The sequence below is a fragment of the Narcine bancroftii genome, chromosome 13, assembly GCF_036971445.1.
Source record: "Narcine bancroftii isolate sNarBan1 chromosome 13, sNarBan1.hap1, whole genome shotgun sequence".
NCBI lineage: Eukaryota > Metazoa > Chordata > Chondrichthyes > Torpediniformes > Narcinidae > Narcine > Narcine bancroftii.
Genome location: NC_091481.1, coordinates 11,459,923 through 11,475,215, shown reverse-complemented (window position 1 = coordinate 11,475,215; position 15,293 = coordinate 11,459,923). Strand labels below are relative to the sequence as shown.

Genomic DNA, 15,293 nt, shown 5'->3' with positions numbered 1-15,293 from the left:
TTGTGCTTGCCATTTAAATGGTGATTCTTTTTTAAATTCTATATAATCCGCATTACTCATTGGCATCACTTCACTTTTATTTACATTGATTTTGTACCCCGATATTTCTCCATACTCCTTCAATTTCTTATGTAATTCTTTTATTTCTGGTTCAGTTAGGTATACTATGTTGTCATCTGCAAATAAGCTGATTTTATACTCCTTCTCCTTTATTTTTACCCTTTTTATTTTATTTTCTGTTCTTATCAGTTCTGCCAATGGTTCTATTGTTAAGGCGAACAATGAAGTGGATAATATACATCCCGGTCTAGTTGACCTACTTAATTTAAATTGGCTCGATACATATCCATTTACTGTTACCTTCACCAACTGTCCATTATACAATGCTTTAATCTAATTAATACATTTTTCTGGTAGATTAAACCTCTGTAATACTTTATAAATAAATAGTTCCATTCTACTCTGTCAAAAGCTTTTTCTGCATCTAAAGCAAAAGCCATTGTTGGCATCTTATTTCCTTGAACTGCATGAATTGGATTAATAAGTTTACAGATATTATCCGCTGTTCGTCTTTTCTTAATAAATCCAGTTTGATCTTGTTTTACTATTTTTGGTACACAATCAGCCAATCTGTTTGCTAATTATTTCACTATTATCTTAAAATCTGAATTAAGTAGAGATATTGGTCTATATTGCTGCTGGTGTTAATGGATCCTTCCCTGTCTTTGATATTACTGTAATTATGGCTGTCTTGCATGAATCTGGCAAGTTTTGTGTTTCTTCTATCTGGTTCATGACTTCCAGGAGAGGAGGAATTAATAACTCTTTAAATGTTTTATAGAATTCTATTGGAAATCCATCCTCTCCTGGTGTTCTATTGTTCGGCATCTTTTTTTAATATATCCTGTACTTCCTCTATTTCAAATGGTTTTATCAGTTTGTTTTGTTCCTCTTCTCGCAATTTCAGCAGTTCCATTTTAGCTAAAAACTCTTCTATTTTACCAACTTTCCCCTCGTTCTCAGTTTGGTATAATTGTTCATAAAATTCCTTTAAGTTTTCATTAATCTCTATTGGGTTATATGTAATTTGTTTGTCTTTTTTCCTTGATGCCAATACAGTTCTTTTAGCTTGTTCTGTTTTAAGTTGCCAGGCTAATATTTTGTGTTTTTTCTCCCAGTTCGTAATACTTTTGCTTTATTTTCATTATGTTCTTCTCCACCTTGTACATTTGTAATGTTTCGTGTTTTATTTTTTTGTCCGCCAATTCTCTCTTTTTCATTATATCATCCTTTTTTACTAGTTCCTTTTCTGTATTTACTATCTCCCTTTCCAACTGCTCTATTTCCCGATTGTAGTCCTTTTTCATCTTAGTTTCATAACTTAATCATCTGCCCTCTAATGAAGGCTTTCATTGCGTCCCATAATATAAATTTGTCTTTCACTGATTCCGTGTTTATTTCAAAATATGTTTTTTAATTTGGCATTCAATAAACTCTCTAAATGCCTGCCTTTTAAGTAGCATGGAGTTTAACCTCCATCTATATGTTCTTGGTGGGATGCCCTCCAGTTCTATTGCTAATAACAGGGGTGAATGATCAGATAATAGTCTAGCTTTATATTCAGTTTTCCTAATTCTCCCTTGAATATGGGCTGACAACAAAAACATATCAATCCTTGAGTACGTTTTATGCCTACTCGAATAATATGAGAATTCCTTCTCTCTTGGGTGCTGTCTCCTCCATATATCCATAAGTTTCATTTCCTTCATTAATTTAACCATAAATTTGGCCACTTTATTCTTTTTGCTTGTCTTTTGTCCAGTTTTATCCAAAATTGGATCCAAATTAAGGTTAAATCCCCTCCTATCAATACATTTCCTTTTGTATCTACAATCTTCAAACAAATATCTTGAATAAACTTTTGATCCTCTTCAGTGAGTCCATATATATTGAGCAAATTCCAAAATTCCGAATATATCTGACACTTTATCATTACATACCTCCCTGCTGGATCTATTATTTCCTCCTCTATTTTGATTGGTACATTTTTATTAATTAATATAGCTACACCTCTAGCTTTGTCTTTTCCTAACTTTTTTCTTTTTTTCTGGAGAGGGCTGGTTTTACCCGACCAGCCACTACTCCATCACGTGACTCCTCGACTTGTGACATGTCTCTTGAAGAATATAACTGTTAAAGTATAGATTTATGAGGTAATAGAGGTTGAACATTGAATTAAAAGATTGTGATCCATGAGGGGTTCAGATGTCCTTGAAAAGCAGATGAATACATCTTGAAACCAAAAACAGAACATAATGTATGTTTATTAAATTTACAATTCCACTTCCCTCCTGCCCTTCCCCCAATTATGAATTTGTTTGGATGCTTTCCAATAATGGAACTCCAATTTAAAAACAGCAAAGTCTGCTCCAGACAGGTTTCTATTTAATGCTGCAAAACCAATCATTTATATGTAATGTTATTTCATTTTCTAAAAATAACAGGCTTTCCAGTTTAATAAGAGCAAGCCATTTTCTTCACAACAAAGGTACATAAAGATTCTTGCAAATGACAGCTCTTTTTTTTGGTTCTTTCACTCGTCTACAAAATATGCATTTGCTAAATGTGAATGGAATGACAATGACTTCTGGGGTCTGGACAAGCTAATGTCAGATCAAGGTGATACTTGAAGTTGGTCCAAAATGGACCTCCAACTTTGCAATTGGAGTGGGGATTTACATGGTTTTTGCAGGACAGCCATTCTCAACAGGGTACCTTCCTGTTTGCTTATACAGGTACAGAACCCAGTATCCGAATACCCAAGATCCGAAATTTTTTTCGTCCATGGTCCCATTAGGTAAAGCATAATAGAGTTCAGAAATTTCAAATGGAGAATGGACGTAGCGGACGCAAATAGTGCATAACTGAGTGTAGATTTTTCAACATACATCTACTTTAGTTAATGTGCATACATAAACTCTTGTATTGTAATGTGAATGCATGCATCTTTAAGTCTGAGTGAATGAGCACATTTTTTAAAATGGTATTCCAAAATCAAAAAGAAAATCTGAAACACTTCTGGTCCCAGTTATTTTGGATACAGGGTACTGTACCTTGAAGAAAGGTTCAGGCCCAAAACTTGCTATGGATGCTGCAAGACCTGCTCCTCCAGCATTTGTGTTTTTACTCAACAGGGGCCCACAAACAAAAATCATAAAATATTTTTTTATATAGTCAGTAGGAGAGAAGTAAGGAAGAAAGCAACTAAACTCTACTTCTTCACATGGAAGAGAGTCCATAAACTTGAGCAGAATTCCAAAGGGGCCGTAGCCAAAAAAGGTTAAGAATAGTTGGTCTGGAGTCTGCTGCATCTGCATTTGTCTTTTTCCACAGAACCTCATTGATAAAACAAATTGAGATTAGGCCGAGGATACAGCTCTGAGACACTGCTTGTAATGCCCTGGGGTTGGGGTAATTGATCTCCCAATAACAAGACTGATTTATTTTTGATGCCTGTTAACTTCACAGGGCCTTGATTTCACACTTGGTCAAACAGTGCCTTAATATCAAGGGCAATCACTCTCACCCCATCGCTGCAGTGACTCATTGATTCATGGCCTGAGCATCAGACCAACTAAATTTGTTCATGTTGGTATTCTTTGGCTAGAAGCACAGTTTCATCTGGAGCATAGACATTAAATATGATAGCTAGGATGTTGTCCGATACCATAGACTTTGCCATTTCCAGAGGTCACAGTAGTCCCTCAATACAAGATGGAGTGAACCAAATTGTGTGTAGAAAGGATGAAGGTTTTTGTCATGGTTCATCCCAAGCAGCAACATAACAGAGGGCTTTGATTTATGGGCTGTTCCCAGGGATACACACAGACATCCATTTCTCCTGGAAGATCATTAACTCAGTGAAAGATGCACTTCAGTCTGTCTGAATCTTGGTCTTCCTGCACAGTGAGATGTCAGTGAGGAACGCTGCCAGTTGGCACATGGCAAGCTGCAGAGGTAAGTGCTGAGGGATGCAATGAAGCTTGTTGCAGCCAACGCCAAGACTGATAGGGAAGGTCCACAGTGTGGAGTCTTTTACTATTGGGAAATGAGGGGTTGAGAACAGAGGGGAAGCCCCTCAAACAAATGAAGTGGGCATTATCCCAGAGGCCCAAATTAGTGGCAATGATGTAGTATAATGATTGACTAACTCTATGACAGTATGACACTAAGAAAGTAAAAATGCCCCTTGCAGATATTTTTATTGTGAAGAAGGTTTATGCTTAGAAAAACAAGTACAGGTTAATATGACCAATTTTTGGATTGAAGGAACTGTCCTATGGACACAAGAGGCAATCTCAAACACAAAATTCTTGGCACGGGAAAATATTCTTAAGCATGACACCAGACTAGACGCTTGAATTTTGAAAAGCTGGGACTTTTCATGCTGGAGTGTAAAAAGCCATGGCATACAAAATCATTCGGGGCAAAGATAATTAGTCTTTGTCCCAAGATTTGCAGAGCCTAAGCTATAAGCCATAATTTAAGATGGGAGGGGGGGGGTTTATTTAAAAATGTCACAAGGCATACCTTTTTCACACAAAGGGGTTCAAGGTTTATAGAATATACTGCCAAAGTGGTAGAGGCAGGTACAATTGTAATGTTCGAGAGACATTTAGACAAGTACATAGAAAAGAAGGCAACAAAGGATAGGGGTTGGCTTCAATGAAGAAATATTTCTTCCATATCTTTAGAATTATCTACTTCAGAAGGCTGTGTTTAAGTTTTAAAATAATGTATCAGTCACTTAAAACTGATGCAATAGACATCAAAAGTCTGGATGCCAGAAATCTGGACCACCCGAGAATCCAGACTTTAAAAACTCTCAAACTTTCAAAATTTAGCGGGCTTTTGTGTGCTGTTTCCGTGCTGTAAACGGTTATATGGTTAGGTTTTAAGCACCACAGACATACAGTTTCAACAAGCAACCACGCTTAATACTGGTAATCTTATCACAAAGAAATTAATTTGTATATTGTATTTTCTTTTACAATGTTCATTTTTAAACAATTTCAAGCATCACATGCTCTTTCTGCAATAAAAAATTATATTTACATTTTTGTTCTTTAAAACTGCTTATTTTGATAAATGAACCACGCTGTATTTACTAATGAATAAACTATCAAAATTTACCTGTTCATCTCTTCTTTATTCCTTCTTAAATTTGAATTTTAAAAGTACTGCCCAAGAATCCAAAAATCCATACTGACCCAACCTCCTGAGCAAGCCAAATCTTCTACTGGACTGATGAACTTTTACATGGATACGTGATAGATTCAAGGGATACAGGGATTGAGGTTAAGTATCAGCCATGATCTTAATGAAAGTTACATGACTCAAGGCTCAGGATGAGCAATTGATATTACCAGATGCATTAAAGCCCCCAGTGTCCAGCACCTATGAGGTTCAGTAGATGCTGGAGATGCAAATTTTCCGGCTGCTCAAGGCTCACTCTTATAGTGTCTAACTAATACACTTGCATTAATAATAAAGTTTAAAAGACTAAAATACTACACTGTACTTACACTGAACAAACTTCACATGTATGAAGAAATTAACCATAAAGAATTTTACTTTATTTTCAGTCACATTCTTTGAAAACATTTAACCGTCTTTGCATCTCCGTGGATCTGTCCAAAAGACAAACAACATTAATGTAGATAATTAAGCCCCCCACCAAGTTTACAGTTAAAGCACTACTAATATACTAATAAATATAAAGACTCTTATAAAGCAAGCCTCCTACCAAGACTCTTACTAAGCAGGCAAGTGGCATCAACCAGCTCTTCATCCTGGGCAACACCATTTTATTCAAACAACTGTTACAAGCAAAGCACGACCAAGGCCCTCTGCTGGCTGAATATTTGCTCCCATCTTTACTAAAGATTTATGTATTACTTTAGAGAACATATACTTCTACAATTTAAAACTTTTATTTAAATTTTAATTTATTCTTATTCATTTATTTCTTTTTTTTTCTTTTCTTTTTTTTGAGGTTGCCGGTTGCTTGAATTCTGGATAATAGGGATTTTATTGTATGAGAGCAGGACAGAACAAATGAACTGAATTTCATAATTCGTCACTTCAGCAAAACTGAGTGCACTGGTGAGATGGCACAAATCTCCCTTTGTGCCATCCCAAGAGCTGATATACCAAGCTACAGATGTGTAATTAGCATGACCAGACAGGCAGCAGATCTAAAATCCAAAATCATACCAAAAGGATACCCCTCTATACATCAGGGATTAGGCCAAGAATAACGTGCGTTAGAGGGAAATGGGCAAGCACAGGCACATGGGAACACCTCAGGTAGCAATTTAGCCAGCATGGACATTGGGCTGAAGGGCCTGCTTCCATGCTGTGACTGCAAGCAGCTAATTTTTTTCCCCCATCAAACAATTATATTATTTGAAGTCTTTTGAATATTTATCCATCTACTCAGAAAATAGGGATCTTCAATAGTCATGGGGAACTTCCAAGCAGAATTCTCAGAACTACCCAACCTTAATGAAGATTATGTGACATATGAAAGGTCATTCTCCGCTTGCACACTTTGAATGGCAATTTTATTTTGCCCTTTGACACTACAGTAAACATCAAAGAGCATGTGAAATAATGAAGAGACCATCTGCAGGTTTCAGTGATACAGTAGAAGATAAGTTAGATTACCAAAAGATCTATAAGCTCTCAGACTTGCCCCAAAGTGCTCGACCACAACCAAGGAAATTATGCAAGTTGTGAGATCACAACACAAATTGAAGGGAGGAACAGCAATTGTGTTGAGAATCATACTGTGGTGGAATTATGCTATTATTAATCTTTAGGTTAAAATAAATATATTATTTTTAGTGAAAGGACTTTGTAGGTTAGATACAGGGACACTTACTCAAAGACAGATCACACATTCATGTTAGCATATAAGAAAGGTCTTCCAGAGACAAAGTGTCTGTTAATTCAGTCAAGTTGAAACCATCAAAGCCTTACTATTCAGTTAAAAGTTATAAAATTGGAGGTTTGTTCCATAGAAATACTGAAGACAATGGATGTTTGCTCAGAGAAGCACTTCTGGTAACAGAAGGCCATCTGCCATGATTCATGCTTTTGGAAAAATGAAATTGAACCAATGTTTGATCAAGGCAGTCATGTGATTAAAGACTCTTGAAGAAGCCATTATTAATATTCCACCAGTTTCATCTGAAGTCAGAAATGCAGTAGTCTTCATTGAGAGAGGCACTGATGTGTTGTGTTCTCCTTGTCATGGGAGGTACATAGAATCAGCGATTTCAAAGAGAAAGAGCCACTTCTCTGTTTCTATGTCAAAAGAAGGCAGTTCTATCGTGTCCATTTTTTAAATGGATGCTTCATTTAACCCTTTCCTGGGTTTGTGAACTCATAGCATAAAATACAAGTTCCGTAACCTTCATGTGAAGAAACATTTCTCTGAAAACAAATCTACAAGAATTTGTGAGTTTAAGAATTGAGTTCTGATCACCAATTTAAAGACTCAGAATTTCAACAAAAAAGATTTCTGAGAGTAAACTTTAAAAATTGACTTTTCACAATCATGCCTAAACTGTAATGGATTGGGACCTACCACACACACGCATTTGTGCATAGCGGGGTTAAATTAGAGTTAAGTGTTATGTTTTTAATAATTTTTTTTTAAATCATCATCTTGGTGAATTTCTATTGCTGCTGATCTATGTCGTAACAAGCAGTAGAAAGTGTCCAGCCTTCCAAATTTCTTTTATAATCACTTACACTTTTTAAAAAAAATACTCTCGACAGGTCTCCCTTGTCATTAGTCCCATTTACCTGTTTTTAATCTTTATCCAACCCTCATGCCACTGAATATCCAGGCTTTTGTGTACTTGCTTCTTGTGGCCATTATCCTTGTGGTTAATCAACCCTTGCCATTTCTCTTTTGAATGCTTCCTACCTTACAGATGGTTCCTGCCAGCAAGTAAATGCTCCCACATTCCTTTGCCAGGCCCTCTTCGATGTTAATGAAATTGGCTTTCATTTAATTAAATGCCACCATTACTGGCCCATCCCAATTCCTTTCCACAGCCAAAAGATGAGCAATCCAAAGTAAAGAGAAACCAAGACTCCCCCCCCCCCCTTCCTTTCACCAGCTACATTCCAAGGTCCAGTAGTATTCTTTCTCTCATTGGTTTTTCAACATTTACATCAAAGAGCTCTCCTGGACATTGCTCAATAGTTACACCCACCCCCAAGATCCATCATTGCTAACCCAATTCCACTTGGTATTTGCGAAACTAAAATCCCCCAGTACATAACCTATTATTCCAACTCTGATATAGAACATTAGATCACAGAAAACAGACCCTTCTAGTCAGGTGCCTAATCCCATATACATCTACCTACTTATTGGATCCTCGATCTTCTGTTGAATGTTGGAGATTTGCTACACACCACAAGCAAAGTGGCACACCTATTTTGCTTCTAATTTCTACCCATAATCTGAAAGTCAAATATCACTTGTAATTGTATCTCAATTCTAACCCAGCTACGAAGAGTCAGTTGAGGCTCTTTTGGCCAATGAATGAGAATGAAAAGAGGACAATCTCAAAGTAATAATTTCATGCCAATACTGATGAAACCAAAAATCAATGCTGCAAGTACAAAGCACTCACCGACATTTTAGGTTGACCAAAACTATTCCAGGCAGACTCAACATTTGCACAGCAAACAGTGCACTCGACACAATCATCCGAGGTGACACCATTTTAAGCAAACATAACTTTATTCAAACAGCAACTAGACACAAACATCAGATTATCCTTGGTGAAACCTTGTGGCAAATTACACACAACGAGAGATAACATACAATTTTGTCCCTCATCTCTTACAAACTCAATTCTTTATCGGACAACATTTTCCTTAAAACCAGCAAATGACAATTACACCAGCAGACCCACTGACTTGAAAAATTTACAGAACCCAACCCCAACAAAACAAAAATTCTCAAGAAACATGTCTAGTCCACGTAGAGACAGTGAGATTAATGACCATCCTGATTGATGTTAATTCAGCAACATTTTCATCTGTCACTTCATCAAAACTTTACCACCATGCCCAGAATTAAATACAAGACATTAACTGCAATAACGATGCAAAGTTATAAGGAATAAATTATTTATCAGATTTATTGTCAGAGTACATGACATCACATACAACCCTGAGATTCCTTTTTCCTGTGGGTACAGCAGAATTACCACTAGAAGTACCTTCCTCACCCAGGCCTGAGCAATTAGTGCAAAAAATAAACTATACACACCATAAACATGTAAACAAAGAACTAAACAGATAACAATGGTCACTATTCTGTTACTGGGATCTGCTTGGATAGAAAAATGCCACAAGAATCAGTTATTCTCAACAGTCAAAACACAAAGTAAAGCAGGTTTGACAATTGGAAGCTCACTTTTTAAAAAAAAGACAAAAGAGATCTTTTTTTTAAATTCCACTCATTCAAACTCTTACAAACAACATTTAAACAAAATTCAACAAATCCCCAACCCACTTAAAGACCGTCTGTATTTGTCTTCTTCCTCAATAATATTTGGTTAAAAAACTTGAATTCTTTTTTCTGTTGCATTAAATTGCTTGATTTATTTCCACCAGTTTTGTTTACTTAATTTTTAAATGAAAATTAGGATTCAAGGAGAAATGTTATTGCAGGGCTATAGACATATTGCTAGACACTGGATTAGGTTTACAGGCTCTTTTTGAACAAGTCTGACAATGTTTCCATAATTTTTCTACAGGTACACGATCCTTTATCCGGAACCCTTGGGGGACAGCGTGTTCCGAATTTCAGATTTTTCCAGATTTTGGAAAGCCCAACCAAATTGTACTGCCGTATCCACTCCCACCCATTTCCAGTCGCCCGGCCGTCTCCCCCGGTTGCCCTCACCCGGCCGCCCGGCCGTCTTCCCCGGCCGCCCCCCCACCCCCTGACCACCAGTACCCCGGCCGTCTCCCCTGACCACCGGCTCCTCGGCCTCCCGGCAGTCTATCCTGGCCGTCTTCCCCCGAATGCCGGTCTCTCGGCTGCCGGACGCCTGGCAGTCTCCCCCCGACCGCCAGTCCATCAGCCGGTCCCCACTTGCCGGATTTTGGAGCTTTTCAGATTTTAGATGTCCAGATAAATGATCATGTACCTGTATTATCCAATATAACAAATCATTATAATAAAACCTCATCCACCTAAAATATAACCCAATAGTCATTATTAATGGTGCCTAACCTACAGACAATTCCAAAATGTTATGATTTAATGAAAAATAGACAGTCGGAAGAGCACAGAAACTACCAGGCTGCCAAAATTGTTTGATTACACAATCAAAAGTCAATTCAGTACTGTATTCATTAGAGTTGCAATTTGTTAATTATGAACTACATGATTCAAGAAATAACAAGAATCCCTGATAATTTAATACAGCTAATGGCACAGAAATTACCTCAACAATTTGCCACAGGGCAAGTTAGTTAAATGGATCAAAAATTGACTTGTAAATAAGGAAGAGGCAGAAAGTTATTTTTGTGTGAGTAATGGAGTTCCACATGGATTGGTGCTGGGATCCTTACTGTTTGTAACACATGCGGCTGCTGTAGGAGACATGATCAATAAGATTGCAAGTGACACAAAGATTGATGAATTCGCCAACACTGAATGGCAGTTCTAGTCTGTTGGTGGTGGGCTGAGAAATGGCAGATGGTTTTATGCAGATAAATGCAATGTGATAGATTTTGGCAGTTCAAATGAGATATATTTATAAGATATACACTATGACTGGCAAAGTCCCAAGAAACAGAGGGACTTGGGTGTACAAGTCTAAAGCTCCTTGAAAATGGCAGCACAGGTAGACAATATGGTTAAGGCAACACAAAGAATACATTAATTGGGCCAATGAATGGAAAGCCAGAGAGGCTGCACTTCTATTTTTATAAAACCTTGGTCAGATGTGTGCCGTTCTGGTCACCAAACTTTCACAAAGATGGGATAACACCAAAGACGATACAGTGGATATTTACCACAATGCCTAGAATGGTGCATTTCAGTTATGATGAGGTGCTGGAGAGGCAAGATCTGCTTTCCCTGGGGCGGAGGATGTTAAGAGTGGACACAGTTGAGGTACATAAAATAATGAGGGGTAGATGGCAATAAACATTTCCTGATATCAGAGGTACATAAAACTAAAAGGCAGGTTTAGGGTAAGGAACAAGAAATTTAGAGAGGATCTAAGAGGGTTCTTTCCTCACCCAGGCCTGACCAATTGGTGGAAGCAGAGTCACTGATAGTTTTTAAAATGTGGAGATGGAGGAGCATAGAGGGCCATCCCCACTGGTAGGCATGAACATGGTGGGCTGAAAATCCAGCTGCCATGCTTCATGGTTCAACAATTTGTGACAACAAACCTAATCATTTCTCAATTAATATCTGGATTGCTGCATTATTCTTTAAAGTGCAATACTTTATCAACAGCAAGTCTGAATCAAATTAATCAATCAGGATTGAAAAGTCAACAAACTTACTTTCCATAGATTAGTGCATGATAGTACCCAACAACTAAAGAGTTTAATTTTTTTTGTTATTGCCATTGACCAAATCACAGCCCTTTCCACCTTCGACTTGTGGAATTTGCATACCTGGTTGACTTCTCCTTCGAGCCTTGGAGGTCGGATACTAGAGAGATGAATAGTCTTCTGTTCACCTGAATTTAACTTTGCCACCATGGCGTCTGCATTTAAAATCTGCATAACCTGAAACAAACATTAACAATGGAATTACTTCAACAGAATTAATTTTACTGCAGTTGTCATGTTATCTACTCCAGAATATCTGATGGCCACACAAACAACCCTTGTTTGTAAAACAAACACAATCCGTTGGGAAAAAACAATATTGCTCCCAAACACTTCCAATGCCTGCTGGAAATCAAGCAGTCCATTTGACGGATATATACTCGATGGCTAATAAGCCAGGTTGTGCAGCACTGAATCAAGGCCCTTTGGTTCATTATGTTCATGCCTGAGCAATTTCACCAGTATAAAATTCAAAACTAACCAAAAATTAAGGCCACTTCAAGTTTATGTCCAATTTTTCTTAATTTTTGCATTGGAAACAAAAATACAAAAAGATAAATAAATCCAAGTATCATTCAGATCTTCTGGGAACAGAACACTAATGAAATAGAAAAAAAATTACTCCATTACTAATCATTGCTGTTGGGGTATTAAATCAGCACCCCACCCCAAGCCGTAACAAATATGATAACAAGAAATGGAAAAGTTTTTTTTAATCTGCAGATGCTAGAAAGTTGTAATTGCAAACAAAATCATAGTGATAAGTTAACTCAGCTGTCAGACACCAAAGGAATGTTTCAAGTCAAAGTTAAAAGCAGGCATGTTAAGCCCCAATTTGCATCTTCATATTCTTCTTCCAAATTAGCCAGTGTGTTTACTTTTAAGGCAGCTTTGGTTTTGCTTGAAACAACAATCGTTATTGTTAATGCTTTAAGAAGGTTAAAGGATGGAAACTTGTGACACTGAACTTTCAAAAATTAAAACTTTGCAATGGTAATTCCGATTAATCACTGAACCCACCAACTTCAATTTTGCAGCAAGAACCTTTTCATTCAATACTTCAAATCAATCATCTCAAAACATACAAGGATAATTTAATGACAGAGCTACAGATTCCCAAATTCAAATTACTGTTCCAGAATACAAATTTGGAAATACAAAAATCAATTGTACCGACCAGTGATTGTTAATAGCCTTCAATGGAATTAAAAGATTCAGAATGAAATGGAAAATAAAACACCTATAACATAAACATTACCTCAGATTACTTAAAAACATCTAAAAATGTAGCACTTCTCTGCCAGTTTGCATTAAAATTATTGGATAGCTGTCTGCTCTGGCCTAACAAAATATTTCCTCAGACCTTGCAGGACGCTTGTACTGAGAGTGCATGGACTCAAGCAGAGGTACTTAAAATACTCTTAGCACAGGTAAGATGCCAGAGGATTTGAAGAAACCTAATGTTGTTCCATTCTTTAAGAAAGGCTCTAAGATTAATCTAGAAAATTTGGGGATGGTGGCCCATCACTAGTGGGCAAGTTATTGGAAGGCATCTTAAGAAACCGGATATACATAACTTGGATCGATAGGGAATGATTAGGGATAGTCAACATGACTTTGTGCATGGGAGGTCGTATCTAATCAATCTTAAGAAATTTTCCAAGGAGGTTACCAGCAAAGTTAATGAAGGATGTTGTGTATTTTATTAAGGCCCAAGGGAATTTGGTCAGTATCGCTCAGTATCCAGGTGGTTGCAAACTGGATTAGACATTGAGTTTGCAGGAAAAGCCAGGGAGTGGTAGCAAATGCTAGACTGGAGGCCTGTGACTCTTGGAGCACTTCAAGGATTGGTGCTGGGTCCATTGTTTTCTGATATCTACATAAATTATCTAGATGATATTGCAGTAAACTGGATCAGGAAATTTGCAGTTGACACCAAGATTGGGGGTGTAGTGGTCAGTAAGGAAACTTGCAGCGAGATCTGGACCAGCTGGAAAAATTAGTTGCAAAATGGCAGATGGAATTTAATGCGGACAAGTGTGAGGTGTTGAACTTAGGGAGGATAAACCAGGGAATGAATGGGAGAAACTCAGCTGGTCAAATAGTGTTCTTTATGTAGCAAAGGTAAAAAATATATAACTGATGTTTCGGGCTTGAGCATGGAAAAATGTCAGCAGGTGCCCGAACAAAAGATATGGTTGAGGGGGGCAGCATGGTCTCAAAGGTGGGTGGCAATAGGTGGAGAAGGGAGCCAGCAAGCAAGGGGAGAATGGATGGCTAGGTGAATAGAGAAGAAAGAGGGGAGAAGAGCTGGAAGGGGAAGGGGAAAAGGAGAGCAGAAAAGTCAATGTTAATGCCATCTGGCGAGAGAGTGCCCAGATGGAAAATCAGGTGGTTTCTCCAATTTGCGGGTGGTCTTGGTGGGATATACACAAGGCTGTGGATAGAAATGCATGTATGGGAGTGTGACACAGAACTGAAATGGTTGGCTACTGGGAGGTCTCTGTCACTGGTGCAGGTACTCGAGATGGCAGAGGTCGACAGCATCGAGTCCACGCTGCTGAAGATCCAGCTGCACTGGGTGGGTCACGTCTCCAGAATGGAGGACCATCGCCTTCCCAAGATCGTGTTATATGGCGAGCTCTCCACTGGCCACCGTGACAGAGGTGCACCAAAGGACTGCCTAAAGAAATCTCTTGGTGCCTGCCACATTGACCACTGCCAGTGGGCTGATATCGCCTCAAACCGTGCATCTTGGCGCCTCACAGTTTGGCGGGCAGCAACCTCCTTTGAAGAAGACCGCAGAGCCCACCTCACTGACAAAAGGCAAAGGAGGAAAAACCCAACACCCAACCCCAACCAACCAATTTTCCCCTGCAACCGCTGCAACCGTGTCTGCCTGTCCCGCATCGGACTTGTCAGCCACAAACGAGCCTGCAGCTGACGTGGACATTTACCCCCTCCATAAATCTTCGTCCGCGAAGCCAAGCCAAAGAAAGAAAGAAAGGTCCCCAAGCATACAAGACAATTTTTTAAAGTAATAAATATGGTTAGAGTGGTTTCACAGAACAATACAGTAGTGCTTTTGTCCTATACACACCAACATTTTCAGAAAATCTCCATTTATTGTATTTTTAATAACATTCATCTCCTCAGTCATTCCGATATCAGAATGTGCTGTTTGGCCATGAACAGTGATTCTGTAAGGTTTTGTGGTACATTCCATAATCGAGACATTAGTAAACCATCAATATACGCCATAACCCTGGGCAAAACTTTTTTTTGCCACTATATTCACAGAAAACAGGTACAGAAGCCTCAAGACCTGCACCTCTCTGTTCAAGGTCCCATCCTCCAAATACTTATCACCTAGTGATGAACTACTTCAGCACCATAAGATCCAGCTGCACTATTGATACACCACTTATTTTCTTCTTGTACTAACTGGAACTAGGGATATTTATCATCTTTTATGTCACCTCTCTCCATACTGGGTTAATTTAATTTATACTATTGGAGTTTTTCTTTTGAAAATATATCTTCTTGGCTTCAAGTATTTTAAGGCATATGTGCATTGTACTTGTGTACGACAAACAATTATTATGTGCAGAAGCACAAAG

At 38.1% G+C, this 15,293-nt stretch overlaps 1 protein-coding gene across 1 annotated transcript in view; it reads right to left on the bottom strand.

The window, feature by feature from the left end:
• Nucleotides 1-15,293, bottom strand: part of snd1 (staphylococcal nuclease and tudor domain containing 1) — a 767,382-nt gene that overhangs the window by 708,806 nt on the left and 43,283 nt on the right. The window contains exon 10 of the mRNA XM_069908835.1: nucleotides 11,737-11,850. Coding sequence (XP_069764936.1) covers nucleotides 11,737-11,850 — 114 coding nt within the window. The remainder of the gene's footprint in view (nucleotides 1-11,736; nucleotides 11,851-15,293) is intronic.